Raw genomic sequence first — 21,908 nt, forward strand, 5'->3', positions numbered from 1 at the left:
TTCTCTTCAAGCAAGCTTCAACGCTTTCAATGTCGCCACGCATTGACGCCTGCATTATGTTTAAACAAGACTTAGAGTTCCCCTCTGACGCCTCCATTATATCTGAACGAGATTTGGAATTCCCCATCGTGTAGACCGCCACCTGTCCTGTATTTACTCCGTAATTCTTCTCTTATTTCTTGTCTGCTTTTGATATTAGATAATTAGAGAAATTGTAAAATTATATATTAAGACCCTCCCTCAAAATACAATTACCCGAAAGTGCTTGAGTGTTAAGCCAATAATTGCTTCTCGGATTTCTTTTAGCGATGGTGAGAGCGGCAATGGTTGATAAACTCTCAGGTACAGTCCCTAATTCAAGTGCAGATTACTGCTAGAAAGATTTCTTGTCGTCCTGGAATGACATTTTAGAGAAAAATTAAACAGAGGACCTTATTACTATGTGGCAACGTTTCAGTTATAGAAATGGTTAGCGTTCAACTACATTATCATTGCATATATATCTCTTATAGAAATGAAGTCTGATGTTTTTTTTGTTTTTTTTTTGAATATACCAGAAGCAAGATGAGACTAGAAGTATCGAGGTAACTAAATTCTTCTCTTGGTGAAAGTGAATATTCTTTATAACTAACGGCTGGCCCTCTGGTAGCGGTTTCTGAATTTTCCCTCTAAATCGTGACCCGCTCGTGGCGGTAGACGGCTGAACTAGATTCAAGCACCCGCGTCCGTGTTCCGCGGCTTTAGGATGAGGAGAAGGGGACAGGAAATTGTTTTTGAAACTCGTCCAATTTTTACCTCTCCGAGTGACGTATGTATACCCCAAAATTTGAAGAAAGCGGGAAAGAGGGGTACCCTTCACTTTAAACGTCAATATTAGCAAAGTTTCGAAAGATAATAGGAACAACTTTATTTTAAACGATTTAACTATTTTTAAAGTTATTTACTGGCGATTAAAATAATTAATATCATTTATATTTAATTAATTATTTAAGATAAACTTATTTCTATGTAATGACACAAGTGAGAGTTTATATAGAACGAGTAATGAAGATCGCATCCGAATCGAAACACTACACGCATATCAAAGTTAATATAAAGCGAGTAGTATGATAAGATCTCTTACAAAACGATAACATTTCCTTTTTGCAAAATATTAAATGGAAATATTTTAAATATTTTTCGGCATTACGATTCTTTTAGTAGTTGTGTAGCTATAAAGCTCTGTTTCATCTCAATATTCCAAGAACATCTTTTGATATTAACATTTCAAATTGGTGTTTACTTTTTATTTCAGCTTTACTACATTTATATATAGTGTAAACGCAACTTATTATTTCACCACATAATAACTGGCTTTTAATACTTGAAGCGATTGGTTCTATAAATAAGATACCCTAGATTTAAGCCAGAATTGACCTTGTTTCGTGTCCTCTTACATGAGGTGTTAACGGTTCGGAGTGAGCCGAAAGTTAAATACACACTTAAGTGATAGATATTAGGTGCTCATTAGAATAATGAGAATACACAGGGAAATGTTAAACGATTAAACCTTACGCAATACCTCGCCAATTTGAGCTACGTATTTCCGGTTTTTCTCATTGGTTGGTGGACCCATGGACGAAGTAATACTGAAGAACCAATGGCAACCCATTACTGCCCCCATTACTAAGCGACTAAACAACCAATGTAAAGCTTACTTCCCCCTTTTCATCCCCAAAATGGAGGGGGTTATGAAAATGCGGAGTCAAATCCCGGAAAACGCTAGAGCCATCAAGACAAAATTAATAAAAACTGTCTTTGTAGACAAAGACGCGAAAAAGTAAGAGATAAGTGTAGAAAATTAAATGTTTGAAGTGACAGATATTAAAATTTTCATTTTTGAAGACGTGATTATAAAACATCAATTATTTGAAAAAATTTCTTATCTTAGTTTTTTTCACCAAAATTCCTTAAGTAAAATATTTTATCCTTAAACATGTGCATCATTTTAAAAATAGAACACGTATGCATTTTATTTTCTTTTTAAAATTTAGAGTTAGTTTGAGTATTCAGGCCTATAAGGAGAATAAAATGGACAGAAAATCGTTGATAGCAGACAAAATAAAATAAGCATGAAAACTTAACAAAACGTGTTCGTTATTTTTAAAGTTTTCGAAGTTTCAAAAATTGACGTGTTGTATATCTCTCAAAAGATCACGATCCAGCTACAGATCCTTTTGACTCTAATAACTACATCACAGTCAAAGGGCGAATGTAATTTTCGGTTCGCAATATTTTCAATTTTAAAATATAAAAATAAATTCATCTAGCTCTATTTTTCAGATATCCGAGTATTTGAACTTCCTCGAAGCAAATGTTTCTAGAAAATAAACAGTAGTATCAAGGTAGATTCTCTGAAATTTTTGTGAAAAAAACTAAGATAAGAAATTTTTTCAAATAATAGATGTTTTATAATCACGTCTTCAAAAATGAAAATTTTAATATCTGTCACTTCAAACATTTAATTTTCTACACTTATCTCTTACTTTTTCGCGTCTTTGTCTACAAAGACAGTTTTTATTAATATCTGTGACTTCAGTCTGAATATGAGTTAAAATTGTTTAGAAACTAGTATTTTAAAACTTATACTGAAAAGCAGGTGCTCCATTTAAGTCTGGTGGTGTTGCGCATTTATTAGTTACCGCGATTGAACTAACAAGGCCCTAACCATCTATTATAGAAGTACTAATCCTGATTGCTTTTACGCCCAGTCCAACTCAAATTGCCTTCCCGTCGTTTTCACGTGCAAAGCACAGTGGATGCAATAATACAAATAGATTCCGTAAACCTAGGCTAAAAAATATTACGTAGACCTGTGCACAAACATATTCCGTAGACCTGTGCCAGGTGACCACATTTCCTAAATTTTATAATTTTTTCCATTTTTGGATGTCTTCCTATTAGTTCCTATAATTTCGATAATTTTCCTATATTTTCCTATTTTTCGAAATTGTAGATATTTTGTCCCCTCTCACTTTTGGTTTTGTTATAAAACATAGAAATTTGACAGAAAGTAATGCCGATTTCCACTAGCTACTAGCAGGAGTTCATAATAACCCGAAGTATGAAACTGGCCATAGAGCTAGTGGTAAAAATCGCGAACAACAAGATTCTGTCGTTGCGCATAGAAAGGACTAGCCTGTTTATGTATACAGTATATCGTAGTGGTATCTATGCTCCTTGGTTTTCGTTCCAAAACTTCCGTTGGCTGGGATCTCCGTTGAAAAGAAAAATGGCGATATGGTGGACGTAGAAACACGTTGCAATTCTTATATTAAAAATACTGCGAATAAATTTGCCCAAACCATTTTAATTTAACCACGGAATTCTCACTCACACATATCACAACAAAACATTAATGACGATCGTTTAAATGTTTTGTAGAAAACTAGAAACCTCGACTAAAAGCCAACTTCTTAGCCAAGGCTTAATTTACACCGTTCCAACTGAAGCAGACGTGAGCCATTTTCGCTCCCAAAATCACAAGATAAAAATAGTGCTAAACCGGAAGTGTGTAAGTTAATGCGCGTGGGCGCTAAAAAATGGGGCAACTATTTCTTTGGGAGTTAAGCGGTGTATGAATCCGCTGAGCTTTACGGCGAAACTTTGTTGTTACGGGCTTTTTAACCAGTTTCATACTTCGGGTTATTATGAACTCCTGCTACTAGCAATCAGCCACCGTGGATTTACAATACAAGCTAACGATCTGTGATTCAGATATTCCTATCGCGTTTTAAGTTTTAGTTTAGTATTCCATGAGGTATGTAGCTAAAGCTATGGAAGCCTCTAAAAATATTTGTCACGGAAGTCTGTGATGTTTTAAAGTTATAGCATGTGTTTCTAAGATTATGTTCCATAAGTATGACACTTCCTATACTTCGAAATGCTAGAGACTTAATGAGAGCTAGTTCGAGAACGACGCGAGAATTGACTACACGCGATTTTCTACTCCATCTTCCTATTTAGTCTGTACTAAGCCTTTGACAGGGCTTCATCAAGCGTCGCTTTACGAGAATCTATGAAGTTTCATTTACGTCACTTCGAGACAAGCTCTCAGTAACCAGTGAAAAATTTATGTAACATATCTTACGAACTTATGGTTATAATTAAACCAAAGTTTCTTTGTAAATCTTGTCTTAATACTCTAAAAGCATTTGCAACCTATATTTTGCTATTTTTTCAAGAGTAATTGTCTTGTATTTTCCTATTTTTTAATTATACATCTATATCTATATAAATCAAAGTCCTGACTGACTGACAGACTGACTGATAATCAACGCCCAGCCCAAACCGCTAGCCCTAGAAGGCTGAAAATTTGCAGGAACGTTACTCGTAAGTAGTAGGCGCGTACAAAGAAAGATTTTTCCAATCCGCCTCCATCTTAATAAATGGCGCCCGGAAATGTAAAAAAATCTTCTCTTTGTAAGAAAGTCCGCGCGTTTCAACCGATTTCACAAAATCTTTAGTACACTGGATTCTTTTAGCCTATAGACGGGCTGAATGGTTCTTCGGGATAGATTTGCTGCCATCATTTTAAATGGCGGCCAGATATTTAAAAACCCTTCTTTATATAATGTTGCTTGTAAAGTAATAAAAAATGTCCCGACGAGCTGATGGGCGACGCCGAGTGCCTTCGCTCCTAGGATGCTACAAAAATATTAGTCGAATCAGTAAAATGTACCCATTCTTGATGGAAGTTCTTACTACTAGCATGCGATGCCGCGGATAACAGCTAGTCTACTATAATTTCCTGTAAATGTCATAGACTTGCACACAAACTGATGTCATAGACTTGCACACAAACTGATGTCATAGACTTGCGCACACACTGATGTCATAAACTTGTGCAAAAAGAGATGTCATATACCTTTACACAAAAAGATTCCATACCCCTATGCTCAAAAATATGCAGAAGAATATCTTCTACACCAGTGCACAAAAATACTCCATATCCATTTGCACAAAAATATCCCGTATCCATTTGCAGAAAAATGTTCTTTAGAAAAAACAGATTTCTTAGGTCTCGGCACAAACCGATTCAGTAGGCCTGTGCGCAAAAATATTTCGTAGACCTGTGCACAAACAGATTCCGGAGACTTGTACACAAAAGGAAGTCACAGGGCTGTGCACAAACAGATGCCATAGACTTGCGCAAAAAATACATCATAGACTTGCGCAAAAAGAGATGTCATGGACATGTGCACATCAGATTCCATAGACTAGTGCGCAAACAGAGGTCTTAGACTTGTTCACAAACAGAAGTCATAGACCTGTGCCCAAAAAGATTCCATAAAACTGTGCACAAAAAGATTCCCTAGACTTGTGCTAAAAAAATATTCCGTAGGCCTGTGCACAGATGCCGTAGACCTGTAAAGAAACAGATTCCCTAAACCTGTGCACAAACAGATGCCGTAAGCCTGTGTACAAACAGATTCCGGAGACCTGTGCACAAACAGATTCCGTAGACTTGTACAGAAGTGGAAGTCACAGGCTTGTGCACAACAGATGTCATAGATGTGTTCAAGTCAGATTCCATAGTTTTGTGCACAAACAGAAGTCATAAACTTGTTCACAAACAGATGTCATAGACCTGTGCCCAAAAAGATTCCATAAAACTGTGCACAAAAAGATTCCATAAAACTGTGCACAAAAAGATTCCCTAGACTTGTGGTAAAAAAAATATTCCGTAGGCCTGTGCACAGATGCCGCAGACCTGTAAAGAAACAGATTCCGTAAACCTGTGCACAAACAGATTCCGGAGACCTGTGCATAAACAGATTCCGGAGACCTGTGCATAAACAGATTCCGTAGACTTGTACCCAAGTGGAAGTCACAGGCTTGTGCACAACAGATGTCATAGATGTGTTCAAGTCAGATTCCATAGTTTTGTGCACAAACAGAAGTCATAGACCTGTGCACAAAAACATTCTATAGACTAGTGCACATCAAGTTTCAAAAGACCTGTGCACATAAAGATTCCATAGACCTGCGCGCTAAAGATTCCATAGACCTGTGTACATAAAGATTTCATACCCGTAGCACAAAACTATTCCATACCCATTTGCACAAAAAGATTCCATAAAACTGTGCACAAAAAGATTCCATTGACCTATGCACAAAATATTCTATTGACTTTTGTATAAACATGTGACATAGACCTGTGTACAAAAATATTCCACACCCATTTGCACAAACATTTTCCGTAGGCCCGTGCACGAACAGATGCCGTAAACTAGCGCATAAACAGATTCCATAGATTTGCCCACAAATATATTACGTACACTCGTGCACAAATGGATTCCACAGACTTGTACACAAGCAGAAATCATAGGTTTTGCACAATCCGATGTTATAGACTTGTGCTCAAACAGATGTCATAGGCTTGTGTAAAAAACTTACTTAATAGACTTGTTCAAAAAGAGCTGTCATCGTCATATGCACATCAGATTCCGTACACTAGTGCACATAAAGATTCTTCAGACTTGTGCGCAAACATATTTTGTAGACCTGTACACACACAGATACCATAGACTTGTGCAAAAATAGATGTCAAATATTTGTCCAAAAATAGATGTCAAATATTTGTGCAAAAATAGATGTCAAATATTTGTGCAAAAATATATGTCAAATATTTGCTCAAAAACACATCCCTTAGACTTGTGCACAAACTGATGTCATAGGATTGTGTAAAAAACTGATTTCCATGGACCTCTGCACAAAAACATTTCATATACCTGTACACAGAAAATATTCCATGGACCTCTGCACAAAAACATTCCATATCCCTATGCTCAAAAATTTTCCTTACCCATTTGCACAAAAATATCACGTTCACCTGTGCACAAAAATATCAAGTACACCTGTGCACAGAAATATTCCGTATACATTTTCACAAGTGTTATAGACTTGTTCACAAGCAGGTGTTATAGAATTGCTCACAAACAGGTGTTATAGAATTGCTCACAAACAGGTGTTATAGACTTGTTCACAAACAGATGATTATGACTTGTGCACAAACAGATGTAATAAACTTGTACACAAGCAGATGTAATAGACTTGTGCACAAACAGATGTAATAGACTTGTGCACAAACAGATGTATTAGACTTGTGCACAAACAGATGTAATAGACTTGTGCACAAACAGATGTAATAGACTTGTGCACAAACAGATGTTTTAGTCTTGTGTACAAACAGATGTTTTAGACTTGCGCATAAACAAATGTTACAGACTTGCGCATAAACAAATGTTATAGACTTGCGCATAAACAAATGTTATAGACTTGCGCATAAACAAATGTTATAGACTTGCGCACAAACAAATGTTATAGACTTGCGCACAAACAGATTACATTGACTTGAGCAAAAAGAGATGTCATAGAAATGAGCACATCAGATTCCATAGACCTGTGCACAAACAGAAGTCGTAGACCTGTGCACAAACAGAAGTCGCAGACCTGTGCACAAACAGAAGTCGCAGACCTGTGCACAAACAGAAGTCGCAGACCTGTGCACAAACAGAAGTCGCAGACCTGTGCACAAACAGAAGTCGTAGACCTGTGCACAAACAGATTCTTCAGACTTGTGTGCACATAAAGATTCTTCATACTTGTGCACATAAATATACCATATGAACAAAAAATTCCATTGACCTGTGCACAGAAGATTCCATACTCCTATGCTCATAAAGATTCCATGCAGATTAGCTTTAATTGGTAATCTAATTTAATTACCTTTAATTGGTAATCTAATTTAATTACCTTTAATTGGTAATCTAATTTAATTACCTTTAATTGGTAATCTAAATTAATTACCTACAATGGGTAATCCAGTTTAATTACTTATAATATGTAATCTACATTAATTACCTATAATTGGTAATCATCTTTAATTGCTTATTTTGTTTAATTATTTTTAATTGCTTATTTTGTTTAATTTGGTTTAATCTGTACTTCGCAACTAAATTAGTTGGACGCGCAAAAGTTATAATGACAATTAAGCTAGCTAATTGCCCTACCAATTTGATTATCTTAAGACACTATATCCGCAGTAAAACGACGTAAGTCCTAGAATGACTTTCTTTATTACTTAACCCAAGCAAAAAAGTCTTAAGTTTCCCAGTTTAAGGGTAAACCACGTAATTCGGAGCAGGTACTTAAATCTATTAAAAACAATACTTAAACTTTGTTTTTCTTAATGAAACAAAAATTGGCGCCTACTTTAAAAATGGGGCTTTCATTTAAGACCATTTTCAAATCTATGAAACGTATAGTTATTTTTGTAAGGGTAGTTACAAAATGGGTAAGTTTGGAAAATTTACCATGTTATTTCTATGGAGATTTTCTAGTTTTACGCCAAAATCTGTGATTAATTTTATGGAAATGAAAACCACCCTTAGCAACTTTATGCTTTGTAAAACGAACTATTGGATGGATCATCTTGAAATTTTTACCACATATTAAGGGCCCGGAATTTAGTTCAGTAGAAAAATTTCAAAACAATAAACTTAATACGAAAAAAGTAACAACCAATCCAAAAACCTTCCTTATACATTAGAGCCGTCATCAGGCCTTATCTAAGGGAGCTACCGCTCCCTTAGAATAAGACTTTAGCTGCTTCCCTCGTTAGAACGTTGATTCCCCCACTATCTGGTTTGCTACTATCTGCCGCTAGAAGGCGAATTAACAAGTATTTTTCAACTTTCTCCCTCTGCCATCCGTCCTTCAGTATCTTTTCGTCCATGGTGGACCTGTGTTTGGAAAGTAAATTCGTCTCGACTCGGAGAGGTTTATTTTGGTTTCCCAACTTGTTTTCTCTCTAGTGTAGGCGCGATGGAAGCGACATAAAAACCTCAAATTTGTTCACTAGTGCCAGGATCTACTACCAATGCTAGCTAGAGCTCTTTACTTCTATTCTCATCTTACTTCTGAATATACTGAGCAAAGTTGAAGACTCAAAGTGACAACGTCAGGGTACATTTTCTGAAGTCGATTTCTTGTCCGCGTAAGAAATGGGCTTCATGCTTTCATTTGTGTCCTATTTGAGAAGAAAAACCAAACTTGCTTAAGAGTTCCCCTTCTTTATTTTTTTCAAATCCTTGAAATTCTACTGGTTGTTATTCTTCAAAAACATTTAAAATACTTGAAAAATGAGAGCTATGTGTAATTTAAGCCAAAGCAAGGGAAATTAACACATTTTCAATATACCAAATATCCAGCTCCTTGTATACGCAAGGAGTAAACAGAAAAAATCATGGTGTGACGAAATTTAGCTTGGGAGAGCTCGCGGATCCAAGGTGAATTTATCGGAGTGATGCGCAAAATGCGCGCGATTCTAAAATGTAATAAAATAAAATAAATAAAACTCATTAAATTAAATATAGGCCTAAAAGGAATAATATAAAAAATAATAAATGATCTCTTATTACGAAATAATTTTCATTTAATTAGTCTTAAAATCGAGAACTACTGCGCCAACCGCCATTGGTTTAGTGGCGTCTGCTATATCAAACCAGGGAGTAAGGAACGTTAGAGGGAGTTTTGATCTAATGCTAAAAAAACCGTCATACAGTGGCAAATGGTAAAGAAAGTGGGGGGTAGGAATTTTTATCTCCGTTCCTCAATTTTTGCTAACGCGCGGGCGCGAGTGACGTCGTTTACTACCGCCAGCAGCTCTGCGAATAAAATTAGACACGAAAAGTCGAAAACTACCCTAAGCCTTGGCTAGATATCAGCGGCGCATCTCGAGCCGCCGGCGGCCGGGCTTGCCGTAACGGCGAGAACAGAAAAATACCTCGTTAAAAAACAGATGCACGGCGTCTTAAATAGTCCAAGCAAAAGCTACCCAGATTGATAACAACTAAATATTATAAGATTTTCTTTAAATTTCAACATAAATATAGCTCTGCGAATAGAATTAGACACGAAAACTACACTATGCCTTGGTTAAATATCATCGGCTGAGGCCGAGCGGCGCATCTCGAGCCGCCGGCGGCCGGGCTTGCCGTAACGGCGAGAACAGAAAAATACCTCGTTAAAAAACAGATGCACGACGGTTTTTAAATTTGACGCATGCGCGCGGACACCGCGTTGAGTCCCCGAGTCAGCGCCAGAGAGAGACGATTTTAGCCACGAATCTAACGAACGCGCCTATTCGCTTTAATACTCCCTCTAACGTTCCTTACTCCCTGATCAAACGTCTCACGCCTGTGATCTTGTGGGCTATACCCTAACTTACCCTTACTCTCTCAGCCTGTGAGAATTCACCCGATCCTTTTAGGGGTAAGTGTTTTTGTTTAGCAAATCATGGCGCAGTAGTCCTCGATTATTTTTATTACTAATTAAATGCTAATTATTTTGTAATGAGAGACCATTAATTTTTTTATATATTTTTTCCTTTTATATTTAGAAAAAGGCTGTTCTTTTAAAGTATACTGTTATGTTATGTTGACCTTTCCTTTAAACCTAACCTTGAACACTACTCTTTTCCATTCAAACAATGAGGGGAATGCGTCCATCACAGAGCAATAAAAATCTAAGTGTTTGGGGTTTTAGGTAGTTATTGTTTACAAACTAAATCGGGATCCAGTCATTCGTTTCATAACAATATTAGTATTAAATCCATTAAGGACTTACCAATTTAATGCAACGCAATTTGGGTGTGATGTCACCTCCTTCAGGACACCGATGAGCCTTTCCACAAAAACTCCCTTTATCAGTAAATTTATTAAGAACACGATGCAAAGGTATTATAATCTGTCTTAGATAAAGTTATCTTTCTCTACAAATAAAATATGTTTGTTTCAAACAATATATAATAATTATTTTTTAGCCTTTCATTTATGGTTTTTATAATTTTCGCGATCCATTAATAAGTTTTCCGGATATTGTTTTAATTCTTAATGAAACAAATCAATTAATTTTTATTCAATTTTATTTTAGCAGAACTTTAAACTTCACTGTAAATCTCTGCCACACTCTTACATATCATTCTCGATTTTAGGTAATATTTGGCTCCACTTTTTCCCACTTTTTTTATAATCCTCCTTGATCCATTTTAAATCATCCATTCCTCATAAAATCCATTTATTTCTATAAAATTCACTACAATATTTAATAGTTTTTAATCATATTAAAAGTGAGAAAAAGAAATAGGCGCCATCTACACTAAGTTACTGACACTAAAGGCTTGAGCGTTACTAACAGACAAATTCAGAAGTTTCTTCCCTCCAATTTTGTTTATATTATTGGGCAGTTTGAGCTTTCCCACCTTTGCTGGTTTTCACTGTTTACTTTTAGCCATTATAAACAAAGCTCATGAAATAGGTCGCTCTATAAGTAAGAGTTCAGTAAAATTTACTCTATAAAATTCACTACAATATTAAATAGTTTTTAATCATTTTAAAAAGTGAGGAGAAATTAATTTGAAATCATCAATATAATTCATTCTTTATTATTGCAACAATTATTTTTCTGAACTACAGCTTTACATGAAGGCCCATTTACACTAGACTAAAATCTTACGTTCTCGTCGGCGAAGTCGCTTTGTTCGCTTCATTAGACTGTTCACACTTGTCAACGACTACTTAAAATATTCGCGGGTTTAAGGTTGAAAAAATTCAATTTCGTCGGTCAGTGTCGAGATGGCAGCACCTCTTTTTAGCGACCTTTTCTTTAGCAGACGGCAGACGCACTCTAGGGCTCTACTCAGTTTGGACCTTGTCCTTATTGGAATGCGTATCGGCTATTTTTTAGGATTTTAAATTGAATTTTTTCAACCTTAAACCCGCGAATATTTTACGTAGTCGTTGACAAGTGTGAACAGTCTAATGAAGCGAACAAAGCGACTTCGCCGACGTGAACGTAAGATTTTAGTCTAGTGTAAATGGGCCTTGACAGTGATTGTAGATATGGCTCGCCTTGACCGATAGCAGATCCGTTTCAGTCTGTCTAAGGTCTCTTGGAAATGGAAATTAATTAGGTGTCTTTAAAATATCGATATGAAAAATTAAATATAGCCTATATCCTTTCAATTTGTACAGTTCATTATTTTTCAGTCTTTATTATGAAAGAAATTTTATTCTCTATGCATTACTCTGAACTACCAAAGAGCTACCCTTTTCAACTTTTATTGTGCAATCCTTGAATAAGGGTCCCGTTTTTGCAGATTGCAAATCTGTTTTAGCAGATTGCAAATCTGTTTTAACAGATTGTAAATCTGCTTTAGACTGTTCGAGGTCTTTGTTAAGATTTTCGACTTCTTCCATAAGGGTTGTGTTTTCAACTTTCAATAGTTGCCTATCCTCGGTCAGTTCAGACATTTTGCTCTGCAGTTCTTCTAACTCTCGGTTCTTTTCTTCAATGACTTATTTCATCACTCTTTCTGTCCTCTTCGTCGATTAGCAAATCCAGGGCGGTCGAGTAAACCTCTTTTGCATCAGAATCTTCTTGTTGCTTTTTCTTTAGTCTTGCTATTTCTTCTTCGTACTTCTTCTTCAGTCTCTCAATTTCTTCCATTTTTTCATTCAAAGCTTCGTCTTTTTCATTCAGGACCGATTTCAATTCATCTTGGAATCGTTTAAGACGATCATTCATATTTGAAACCTTTTCTCTCAGTTCTTCATTTTGTATATCTTTGCCGAATTTAGCTCCACGGTTCAAAAGAATGTCTGAAATAGTCGAATTGCGTTTTTCGATAGCCAAGTCCAAAGCTGACTTCCCGTCATTATTGACGGCGTTAATATTGGCACCACCGTCTAAGAGGACCGTGATTATTTCCGAGTGGCCCAATGCACAACATTCGTGTAAAGGTGTCGAGCCAATATCATCGTCTCTTGTTTTTGTGACATTTGTGCCGTTTTCGATTAGTGCACGAACCACATCTGATGAACCACCACGAATAGCAGCGCATAATGGTGTAAGGTTAAATTTCGCCACGCGCTCAATGTTTGCTCCATTTTGGAGCAATGATCGTACTACATTCAAGTGGCCATTTTCGGAAGCTACGATTAACGGCGTAAAGCCATTAAAATCCATCGCGTCAACTGCCGCACCTTTTTCGATCAAAAATTGCACAACTTCTAAATGGCCTTTTTGGGATGCCCAGTACAAAGCAGTTTCTTCCGCAATAGATTTCTTATCAATCTGAGCTCCGTTTTCTACCAACAATTTAACCACATTAACATGGCCTTGATTGGAAGCGAATATTAAAGATGTCCAGTCGAAAACAGCCCCCGCATAAAAATATAATAGCTTATTGTAAATGGAATACGATATTGACGTGGGTGCTATCAAGGTGGAAAAGTGAAAACCTTTTTCCTGAGTGAGGCATTTGCTCCAAATTAGGGAAAATCTTGGGCATTTGAAGTGTGTCGTCAAAAGTTTCGATCAAACCACGCGATGATCACAGGACCGGATTAAGGGGGGGGCACTGGTCCCCGGGCACAAGGCTTGTTGGGGGCGCATTAAGTTAAACTATTCCCCTCAGCAACATTTGATATTCCATTTTCCCGGCTTAAGGGGGCGCGTATTATCTCGGCCCCCGGTTGCAAAATTGCTTAATCCGGCCCTCAGAATAGTCAGGAATAGCCTATAAAGGAACCATTTATACAAAAGAAGTTCTTATATTCAGCATGAACATTTCAATGCAAAACGCGGGTTCAGGTGACTTTCCTTATAAACTCTAGTTTAGGCTTGGCGAAGGCAGAAGGCATTTGTGGGCGGGATTTATAAGTGCATTTATAAAAACCGCCCACTAGCCTTCGCCAAGCCAAACCTGGAATTCAGGAGGAAAGTCAATCTGTAGGGTATCCACTCGGTGCTCACAGATCCACTGGACCCGAGCTTTGCTTTAAGTTCCAGCGTTGAATTGTAGAGATGGGCCGATACCGATGCCATATCGGTATCGGTACCGATATTTGGCTTTAACCGATATATCGGTATGGGTTATAAATGAACCGATATTTCTACCCGATATTTTTTAAAGAAAATAAATACTTATGTTGAGAGTAGATGGCGCCATAAGACCTAAACTCTGAGACAGCACAGTTTTTCATCTATTTTTGGATAACGTTACTAGTGTCCAAAATGGGTTTGTCGTATATGATAAGCCAGTTTTATAGTTTCAAGTACCGAAATTGGATCGAGAATCATCTATAGAGATGGACCGATACCGATGCCATCAGGCGCGTAGGAACGTTTCGAATTTAGGGGGTATAGTCTAAATATGAATTTGGGCGCCCCCTTCCCAAAGATAAGAAAAATGTCGAAAAATATATTGAACAAGATTCAAACATAGTATTTTAATTGCTGTGACAAGTGAAACGGTGAATTCAAAACTGGTGTCCGATAGGTGTTGGTTGTTGAAAACCTTTTTTTTTATCAATCCTCTCTGGACACGTTTTAGTCTTTTTTCAGTCATTGTTGCCCGTATGTCAGGGCACCAACTCTTTTTAAGAACTTTTTAATAGGAAATATAGGATTCTTTATGCAAAATTATAGTATTTTATAGGACCGGATTTTTAAAATTATAGGATTATATTGGACTCATAAATGATAAGACCTAGAGTGTTGATAATTTTATTTTATTGAGAATGTAAGATGCCTTAAAGAGCGTTATAGCACCTACACAGAAAAAACGAAGTATAGGTTTTGAGCACATCCAATTGATTTAAACATGTTGAAAATCTAAACCCCTAGATTTGACGTGCGAAAACTAAACCAACTAGTACCAATGGGTGTAATAGCTAAAAATATAAAAACTAAACACAACAGCGCATTGAAAGCCTTTAAAAACACGTTTAAAATCTAAACTTATCGTAAAGTGGGCATAAACCGAAACGCCAGGGTTTAAACGTGTTCAAAACCTACTCTAGGTGTAAAGGATATAAACATATTGACATCATGTAGTTAACTCGAGCATCTGAGGAAGAATAATTAATATTTTATTTGGTGAATCGGTTTTAACCCCTTCTCATGCCGAGAGGCCAAGGTTCAGAAATTTGGGAATGGGGTACATTCATTCGCTGGTACTTGACACGACAAAAGTCAGAATTTACTCACAAAAAAGCGATATTAGAACTTCGCCCATATTTAGTAAATAAATAAAATTTTATTTTTATATTTGTTTGGTTTATAATATAACTGGGTTTAATTTTGAGTTATGAATTCTAATTTTAGAAAAGTGTTGCTCATTAAACGGTTTGACTCACGCTAAAATTGCCTTTAAAAATGTTTCAGTGCCATTTTTGTTGTGAACTGTAAGTTTAGATCAGAGGTTTAGTAATTATAACCGATCAAAATATATTATTTGTTATCTTGGCGTACCAACGTAAAAACATCAAAATGGGGTTTTCTATTAAAAATCAAGATGATTCTAAACTTGCAAATGATTCTAAACTTGCAAATGAGTGTATAGAATATGTTTACACTTTTTTTAAGCCTTTCTAGGCACCTGGGACCGGTCAGTTCAACGTTTTTGCTAGGGGACGACCACGTTGACTGTTTTACCATTATACCAGGGTACTTATATTTGTACGCGGCGATCGGCTAGGGTTACGAGAAACGTCTAGCTCTCCAATGGCGGGATCTCCCTCCAAAGGATCAAGCAATTGCGACGTTCTTATCTACAGCTGCCATTCGAATCCTTTATATACTACCTATTTGAGTAAGGCGAAGCAACAGGCGTAAGCTTCATTTCAAACGTCAATATTAGTCAAGTCTTTCAAGAATGTTTAATTGTTCTTTTTTAAAACGATGTAAAGCTCAATAAGGCGAACAACTAACGAAGAAAATATCAAATATTAATTACATATTTATTTTAATATTTAAGATAATCTTGTTTCTCAATTCAAAATTAATACGGAAAGAGTTAAAAAGCAGTCTATGTTTTTGTCCGTGTGTGTCCGTCCGTTGTTACACTAGCGCGCTGCGTTAGCAGTTCGCTTTGCTTTGATGTGTAAAGAAATCCTACAGAACCTTAATATGTTTCGTAACTACGATGCATTTAGTACTTTTCTAGCTTTAAAGCTCTGTTTCATTTTGATATTCCAAGGATATTTTTTTTAATATAATATTATTATTTGAAATTGCTGTTTATATATTACTTCAGCTATACTACATCTGTATATAGAATAATCCTTGCTATAAAGATTTCAAGAAGGAAGCTTAGGCCTGGACTCAATCGGTAAATAATTGAGGCCTGAGGTGAACTAAACTGTGGGTTTTTATTTTCGTGTCTGTAATGAAGGGACATTAACGGTTCAGAGTGAGCCGAAAGTTAATTACACGTTCAAATAATCAGGTGTAGATTTAATAATAGAAGAATGCATCATGGTGGCAATTAGATCAGTGAAAGGGCTAATCGTGATCGGGTTATAGCTTAGAAGTTTTCATTCTTATTATGGTGCGTATTGGCTTTCAGTGCGTCTAACCACAAGTCAGCTTTGGTGATATTTAACGTTAACACTCATGTTGGCAAACTAAGAAAATCTTTGAGGTGAAACGAGACAGTAGTGTTAATACTGCTAACCAGTTGTGAATGTAGCTATAAGATTATAGGGTTAACAGTTGAGGCGTAGAATATTGGGCCTTTTCAAACACATAAAGGTTATATCTCTCCAAAATCTATTCACTTCATTTCCTATTTTTTCCCATTTACTGATTTAAATGTGTCCAAGACATATTTTTATTGGATGTAAATGTCGTCTGCTTTACTGTATATTCGCTATGCTTGGAATACTGCTTTAATAATTCCTAATTTTTTACTTCAAAAAGAGAAATAATTCTATATCTAGGTTAATAAGTTTGTAGTAGTAGTCCTCCTCTTGACTCGGAGAGGTAATATTTTGGTTTTTCCAACTTGTTACACTATTGCAACGCGTTAGCAGTTCGCCTCGTGTAAAGAAGTCCTACAAAACCTTAATATTTTCTTTTTTCATAATTTTAAAGTAATATATAGATTTATTTTTCGTAATTTCGATGCCTTTGGAAGTTTTGTAGCTATAAAGATCCGTTTTATTTTGATATTCGAAGAATAATTTTTATTTCATAATTTGGAATAGTTGTTTATATATTACTTAAGCTATACGACATCTGTATATTAACGTTGGAAAACTACATGCGGGTTAGACATAAACGTTTTCAATCTGAACGCGTTTGAAACATAAACGTTTTCAATCTGAACGCGTTTGAAACATAAACGTTTTCAATCTTAACGCGTTTGAAGCATAAACGTTTTCAACCTTAACGCGTTTGAAACATAAATGTTTTCAATCTTAACGCGTTTGAAACATAAATGTTTTCAATCTTAACGCGTTTGAAACATAATCGTTTTCAATCTAAACGCGTTTCAAACATAATCGTTTTCAATCCAAACGTGTTTGAAACATAATCGTTTTCAATCTAAACGCGTTTCAAACATAAACGTTTTCAATCTAAACACGTTTGAAACAGATACTTTTTCAATCTATGCGCGTTTGAAACAGATACTTTTTCAATCTATGCGCGTTTGAAACGTAAACATTTTCAAACTATACGCGTTTGAAAAATAAAAATTTCAGAACTAAACGCGTATAGGCTGGGCTCGTGTTTAAAAAGGCGTTGCATTTTCCCGTTTAGGAAAACGTTTAGAATCTAAACATCGTTTTTTCTGTGTAGATCTAATCAAATGCTAAAGGGTTCACACAGAAGACACACATTCAGATTTAAAAGAGATTAAAAGAGATTGAAAAGTTACCAAATCAAACTATTTAAAAGGGATGTTTTTCAGAGAAAACCCTATTTCCATAATTCTTTTTTATAATTAAAGGTCTCTGCTATAATTGAGCTTAATCTGTGAGCTTAGACATTTCAGATGAAAGGTCTTAGGTGAAATTAAATTAGAACGAAGCTCAGAATGCAAAGTAATTGCTATAATTTCAAATAAAAACGAAAAAAAAAATCAAATTCAATTATGAGACAATTGAAGATAAAAATATCCTGAGCGAGCGATTTTTTGTTCTGACCAAATGAGATCTTGCTAATTCTGAGTTTAATACGTCACACAGCTGGGATTATAAATAATTACACCAAAATACCAAAAAATAGGACTTTATAGAAATTATAGGATACTTTCTAAAATTCATGATTTTATGGGAATTATAGGACTTCTGGGGCCTTGCTGTTAGTACGTTTTTAACAGCTTCAATATAGAGAAACTTCTCTCTGCTGAAGTGTAATGGCAGGCACAACAAGAAGAAGACGAATTGAGTTGCAAATAGAAAAAGACTGGGTTTCGTCGTCCAACTTTCCTGCTGCCGTTGTCATTAAAAACAAGTTTCTCCGAGTCCGCTTGATTTTCACATTAGACCTTTTCGGTATTCATCTCTGCGAAGGTGCGAACGGTTTTCAGCGCCCCAAATTTGTGAAGCTGAATAAGCTCTCTACCTTTTTATGCCTTACCAAAGACGGGCTCTTAGCTCCGCCACTAGGACGGGAAAAGGCACCGCGCGTAATACCGAAATGGTCTATTCACCTCCTTTTTACTTCAGTGTAATTTTGGCGCCCTTTCTGACCTATTTAGGCGCCCTAGTAGAATTTTAGGGGGGTACAATGTACCCTTGTACCCCCCGTTCCTACGCCACTGGATGCCATATCGGTATCGGTTTGATATCGGTTTAATCGAAGGATCGGGTAAAATATCGGTATCGGTATGTATCGGTTTCCGAAGTTTCGGATCATATCGGTATCGGTTTAAACTGGTATCGGCCCATCTCTATTAAATTGTTTTCTCGACATTTTCAAATAAATATTTAATGGGTTAATGCAGGGATAGATTTAATTTTAGAAGTAGGGATGGAGAACAGAGTAATCTATGCGCGCGTCTGACCCCCTTCCCCGGGACGGGGGGTATGAAAGAAGAGGCGGGCCATAGCGACAGAGGTAAAAGGAACTACGTTTTTTTACGATGGGAATAAACCGGCGAAAATACAGGGTTTTAAAAAAAGCCCAGCCCACCGGGTTTTATTGGGTACTTGGGTTTTTTATCTTTAGCAGCTGCGTGCATGGTAGAAATTGTCATTCAAAAGTAACTGCTTAGTAAGTAAAGTCTTAAAATGTTTCATTAAAAATAACAAATAATTTTGAATGGTACTAAAGAAGTTCAAACAACAAATGTCTTTAAAATTAAATTATTCTTGCTTTAAAATTCATCATAATTTAAGATCTTATTGATGGATTTTATTAAGTAGGTTTTTATGGTGGGTAAAACTCAAAAACCCGCGGGTTTCTTTTTTTGGGCTGGGTTTTTTTTTAATGCGAACCCTGCGAAATTAAGAGTGCTTCGTGGGGTCCTCACAGGATGGAGGGAGGATAAGTTTGCGCGGCAATGTCCCCGAGTATTGTGAGTTTAAGGAGGGTACCTAAAAATATTTGGTCTTACCGGGAGGTAAGTACGTCGAGAGGCTAGACACGAAAAATTGTGAGAGGATAGAGCTATATCACTTGAAGAGGGGGAAACGTCACAGTTGCCTGCCAATAAACGGAGCCGGTTATCACCCTCCCTCCGTGCAGGCCGCTGAAGAACTCTATGCTAAATTTCTCGCACAATATGGCGAAACCCCGCCTCAAAAGCTTTCCTTTCCTACCGAATTGAAATAGCTCTATAGTCTAGTTTCACAAGGTAATTTGAGAGGTCTCAAGGCGAGCGAGGTCAGATTGAATTTCGCCGTCAATTTTAAGGTCATCGACGAATAGGCAAAGGGAGGAAGCTAATGTGTCCGGAAGGTCGTTGATTTAAATTGGGAACAATAGTGGGCCAAGAAAACTGCTTTTGTCAATGCCGAAGGTGTTTTCCTTATCCTTGATTAGTTTATTTAATGAACCAATTTCATTTCGTACGCCTCAGCATTACCTTTTATTATGAAATGCGCTTGAATGTTATTGTATTTTTGATACAAAATTGGAAGGGATATATGGCGTTTTTATATTTCTTTTATATATTTTTGTAGGAAAGTTCAAGAAGAAACGTTCCACTCCGTTCAAATATTCTACTGAATTTAAAAGAGATCTACAACGTCACATTATAAAGGGTAACAAAGGAAAACGCTTCACATGTCATCAATGTGACTTTGCCAGCACGAACAAGAGTACTTTGATCAGACATAAACGCATTCATAGTGGTGAAAAACCATTCAAATGTTATCAGTGTAACTACGCATGTACGCGTAGGGATCATTTGATCGCGCATCAACGCATTCACAGTGGTGAAAGACCATTCAAATGTGATCACTGTAACTTTGCATGTGCGCGTAAGGATCATTTGATCGCGCATCAAGGCGTTCACGGTGGTGAAAAACCTTTCATTGTGATCAGTGTGAATATGCCTGCAGACAGAGGGTTAATTTAATCGCGCATAAACGCGTTCACAGTGGTGAAAAACCTTTCAAATGTGATCAGTGTGAATATGCCTGCAGGCATAAGTATCATTTAATCGCGCATCAACGCATTCACAGTGTAGAAAAATCCTTCAAATGTGATCATTGTGAACATGCAAGTACGCGTAAGGGTCATTTCATCGCGCATCAACGCATTCACAGTGGTGAAAAACCATTCAAATGTTAACAATGTAACTACGCATGTGCGCGTAAGGATCAATTGATCGCGCATCAACGCATTCACAGTGGTGAAAAACCCTTCAAATGTGATCAGTGTGGTTATGGATTCAGACAGAAGAGTCATTTGATCAAACATCAACGCATTCACGATGGTTAAAAACCCTTCAAATGTCATCAGTGTGGCTGTGGATGTAGGCAGAAGTGTCATTTCATATTACGTAAACGTACAAGTCATACGAATGAATAGATGGAATTGAAGACTGCTCTATAATGTAAAATTTCAAACCGTGAACATGGTGTTGGACAAAAACTATCTCTCGTCCTCTTTTGTAGAAAATGGGCCGAAACTGTTTACGTAAAACTCCATTAAATTTCTCCATTCCGAATTGTATTAACTAAAGCGTTGCGCCTTTTCAGAGACAAGACTCTTTAATAGGGCATTAAATCCTATTGTTACACCGCCGTTTTCAGAATTAATTGTATTTTAAATGTGGTAAAATTCCCAGACGCAATTAAGAGTTTTTTCTTAAATAGTTGAATAAATATATCTGATATTAATTATTTTAATCGTCATTAATTTACCTTAATTCTTGTTAAGTCGTATAAAGAAACGAATTTCCTAAAATCATTTTAAATATAGTTATTGTTGACGTTTGAATTCAAGCGTTTGCCTCTTAATATATTTTGGAAATTTAGAGTATATAAGTCGATAGATTCACAATAAATTGTGGAAGCCCTGCCACCGGGAAGTATTTCGTAACCCTAGCCGATCGCCGCGTACATCTTAACCCTAACAACGATAATGAAGCGTATATTGTTTATTACTGCGAAAGAGTTCTGGATATAGCATATGTTTACTCCGATTTGCCAACTGCGATCGCTGTGACAGACAGACACACACAGATGCGTGACGACTCGAGGTAATAAAAACTATATAGAGAAGCTTCATCATCTTGTTGAGGGTGCTTCTTGCTAGTCTAGGGTAGTAAATAGCCAGAACACTTGACGCAGCAAGGGGGTTAACCGAGAGCGATGATGACGGTAACTTGTCTTCTGCTAGGAATTAATTATCCGAACATCTGTTAAACATTTTCTGGTAAAAATTAAACCACCATTTGAGCCAACGTTTCTGCTCCCTTCAATTTTTCATCCGTAAATATACTTAATCAACGCTATTTTTATCTCTCAGACTCAGAGTGACGGATGTCACGTAAAGGTAATGTCCAGGATCTCTGTGTGTGTTGTGTCGGTCTGTCCGTTGTTACTTTTCTACTTGAGTAA

At 36.5% G+C, this 21,908-nt stretch overlaps 1 protein-coding gene across 1 annotated transcript; it reads left to right on the forward strand.

Annotated features, from left to right (window-relative positions):
• Positions 1-308: 308 nt before the first annotated feature.
• LOC149647004 (uncharacterized) lies at positions 309-20,537 on the forward strand. Its single transcript, XM_089849577.1, has 3 exons — positions 309-342; positions 10,288-10,317; positions 20,022-20,537. The coding sequence occupies exons 1-3, from the start codon at positions 309-311 to the stop codon at positions 20,417-20,419; spliced, it is 462 nt and encodes a 153-aa protein (XP_089705703.1). The 3' UTR covers positions 20,420-20,537.
• Positions 20,538-21,908: the final 1,371 nt, after the last annotated feature.

The sequence above is a fragment of the Phalangium opilio genome, unplaced genomic scaffold (genome assembly GCF_054372755.1).
Source record: "Phalangium opilio isolate 3A_F unplaced genomic scaffold, DU_Popi_V2 ptg000089l_1, whole genome shotgun sequence".
Classification (NCBI taxonomy): Eukaryota; Metazoa; Arthropoda; class Arachnida; order Opiliones; family Phalangiidae; genus Phalangium; species Phalangium opilio.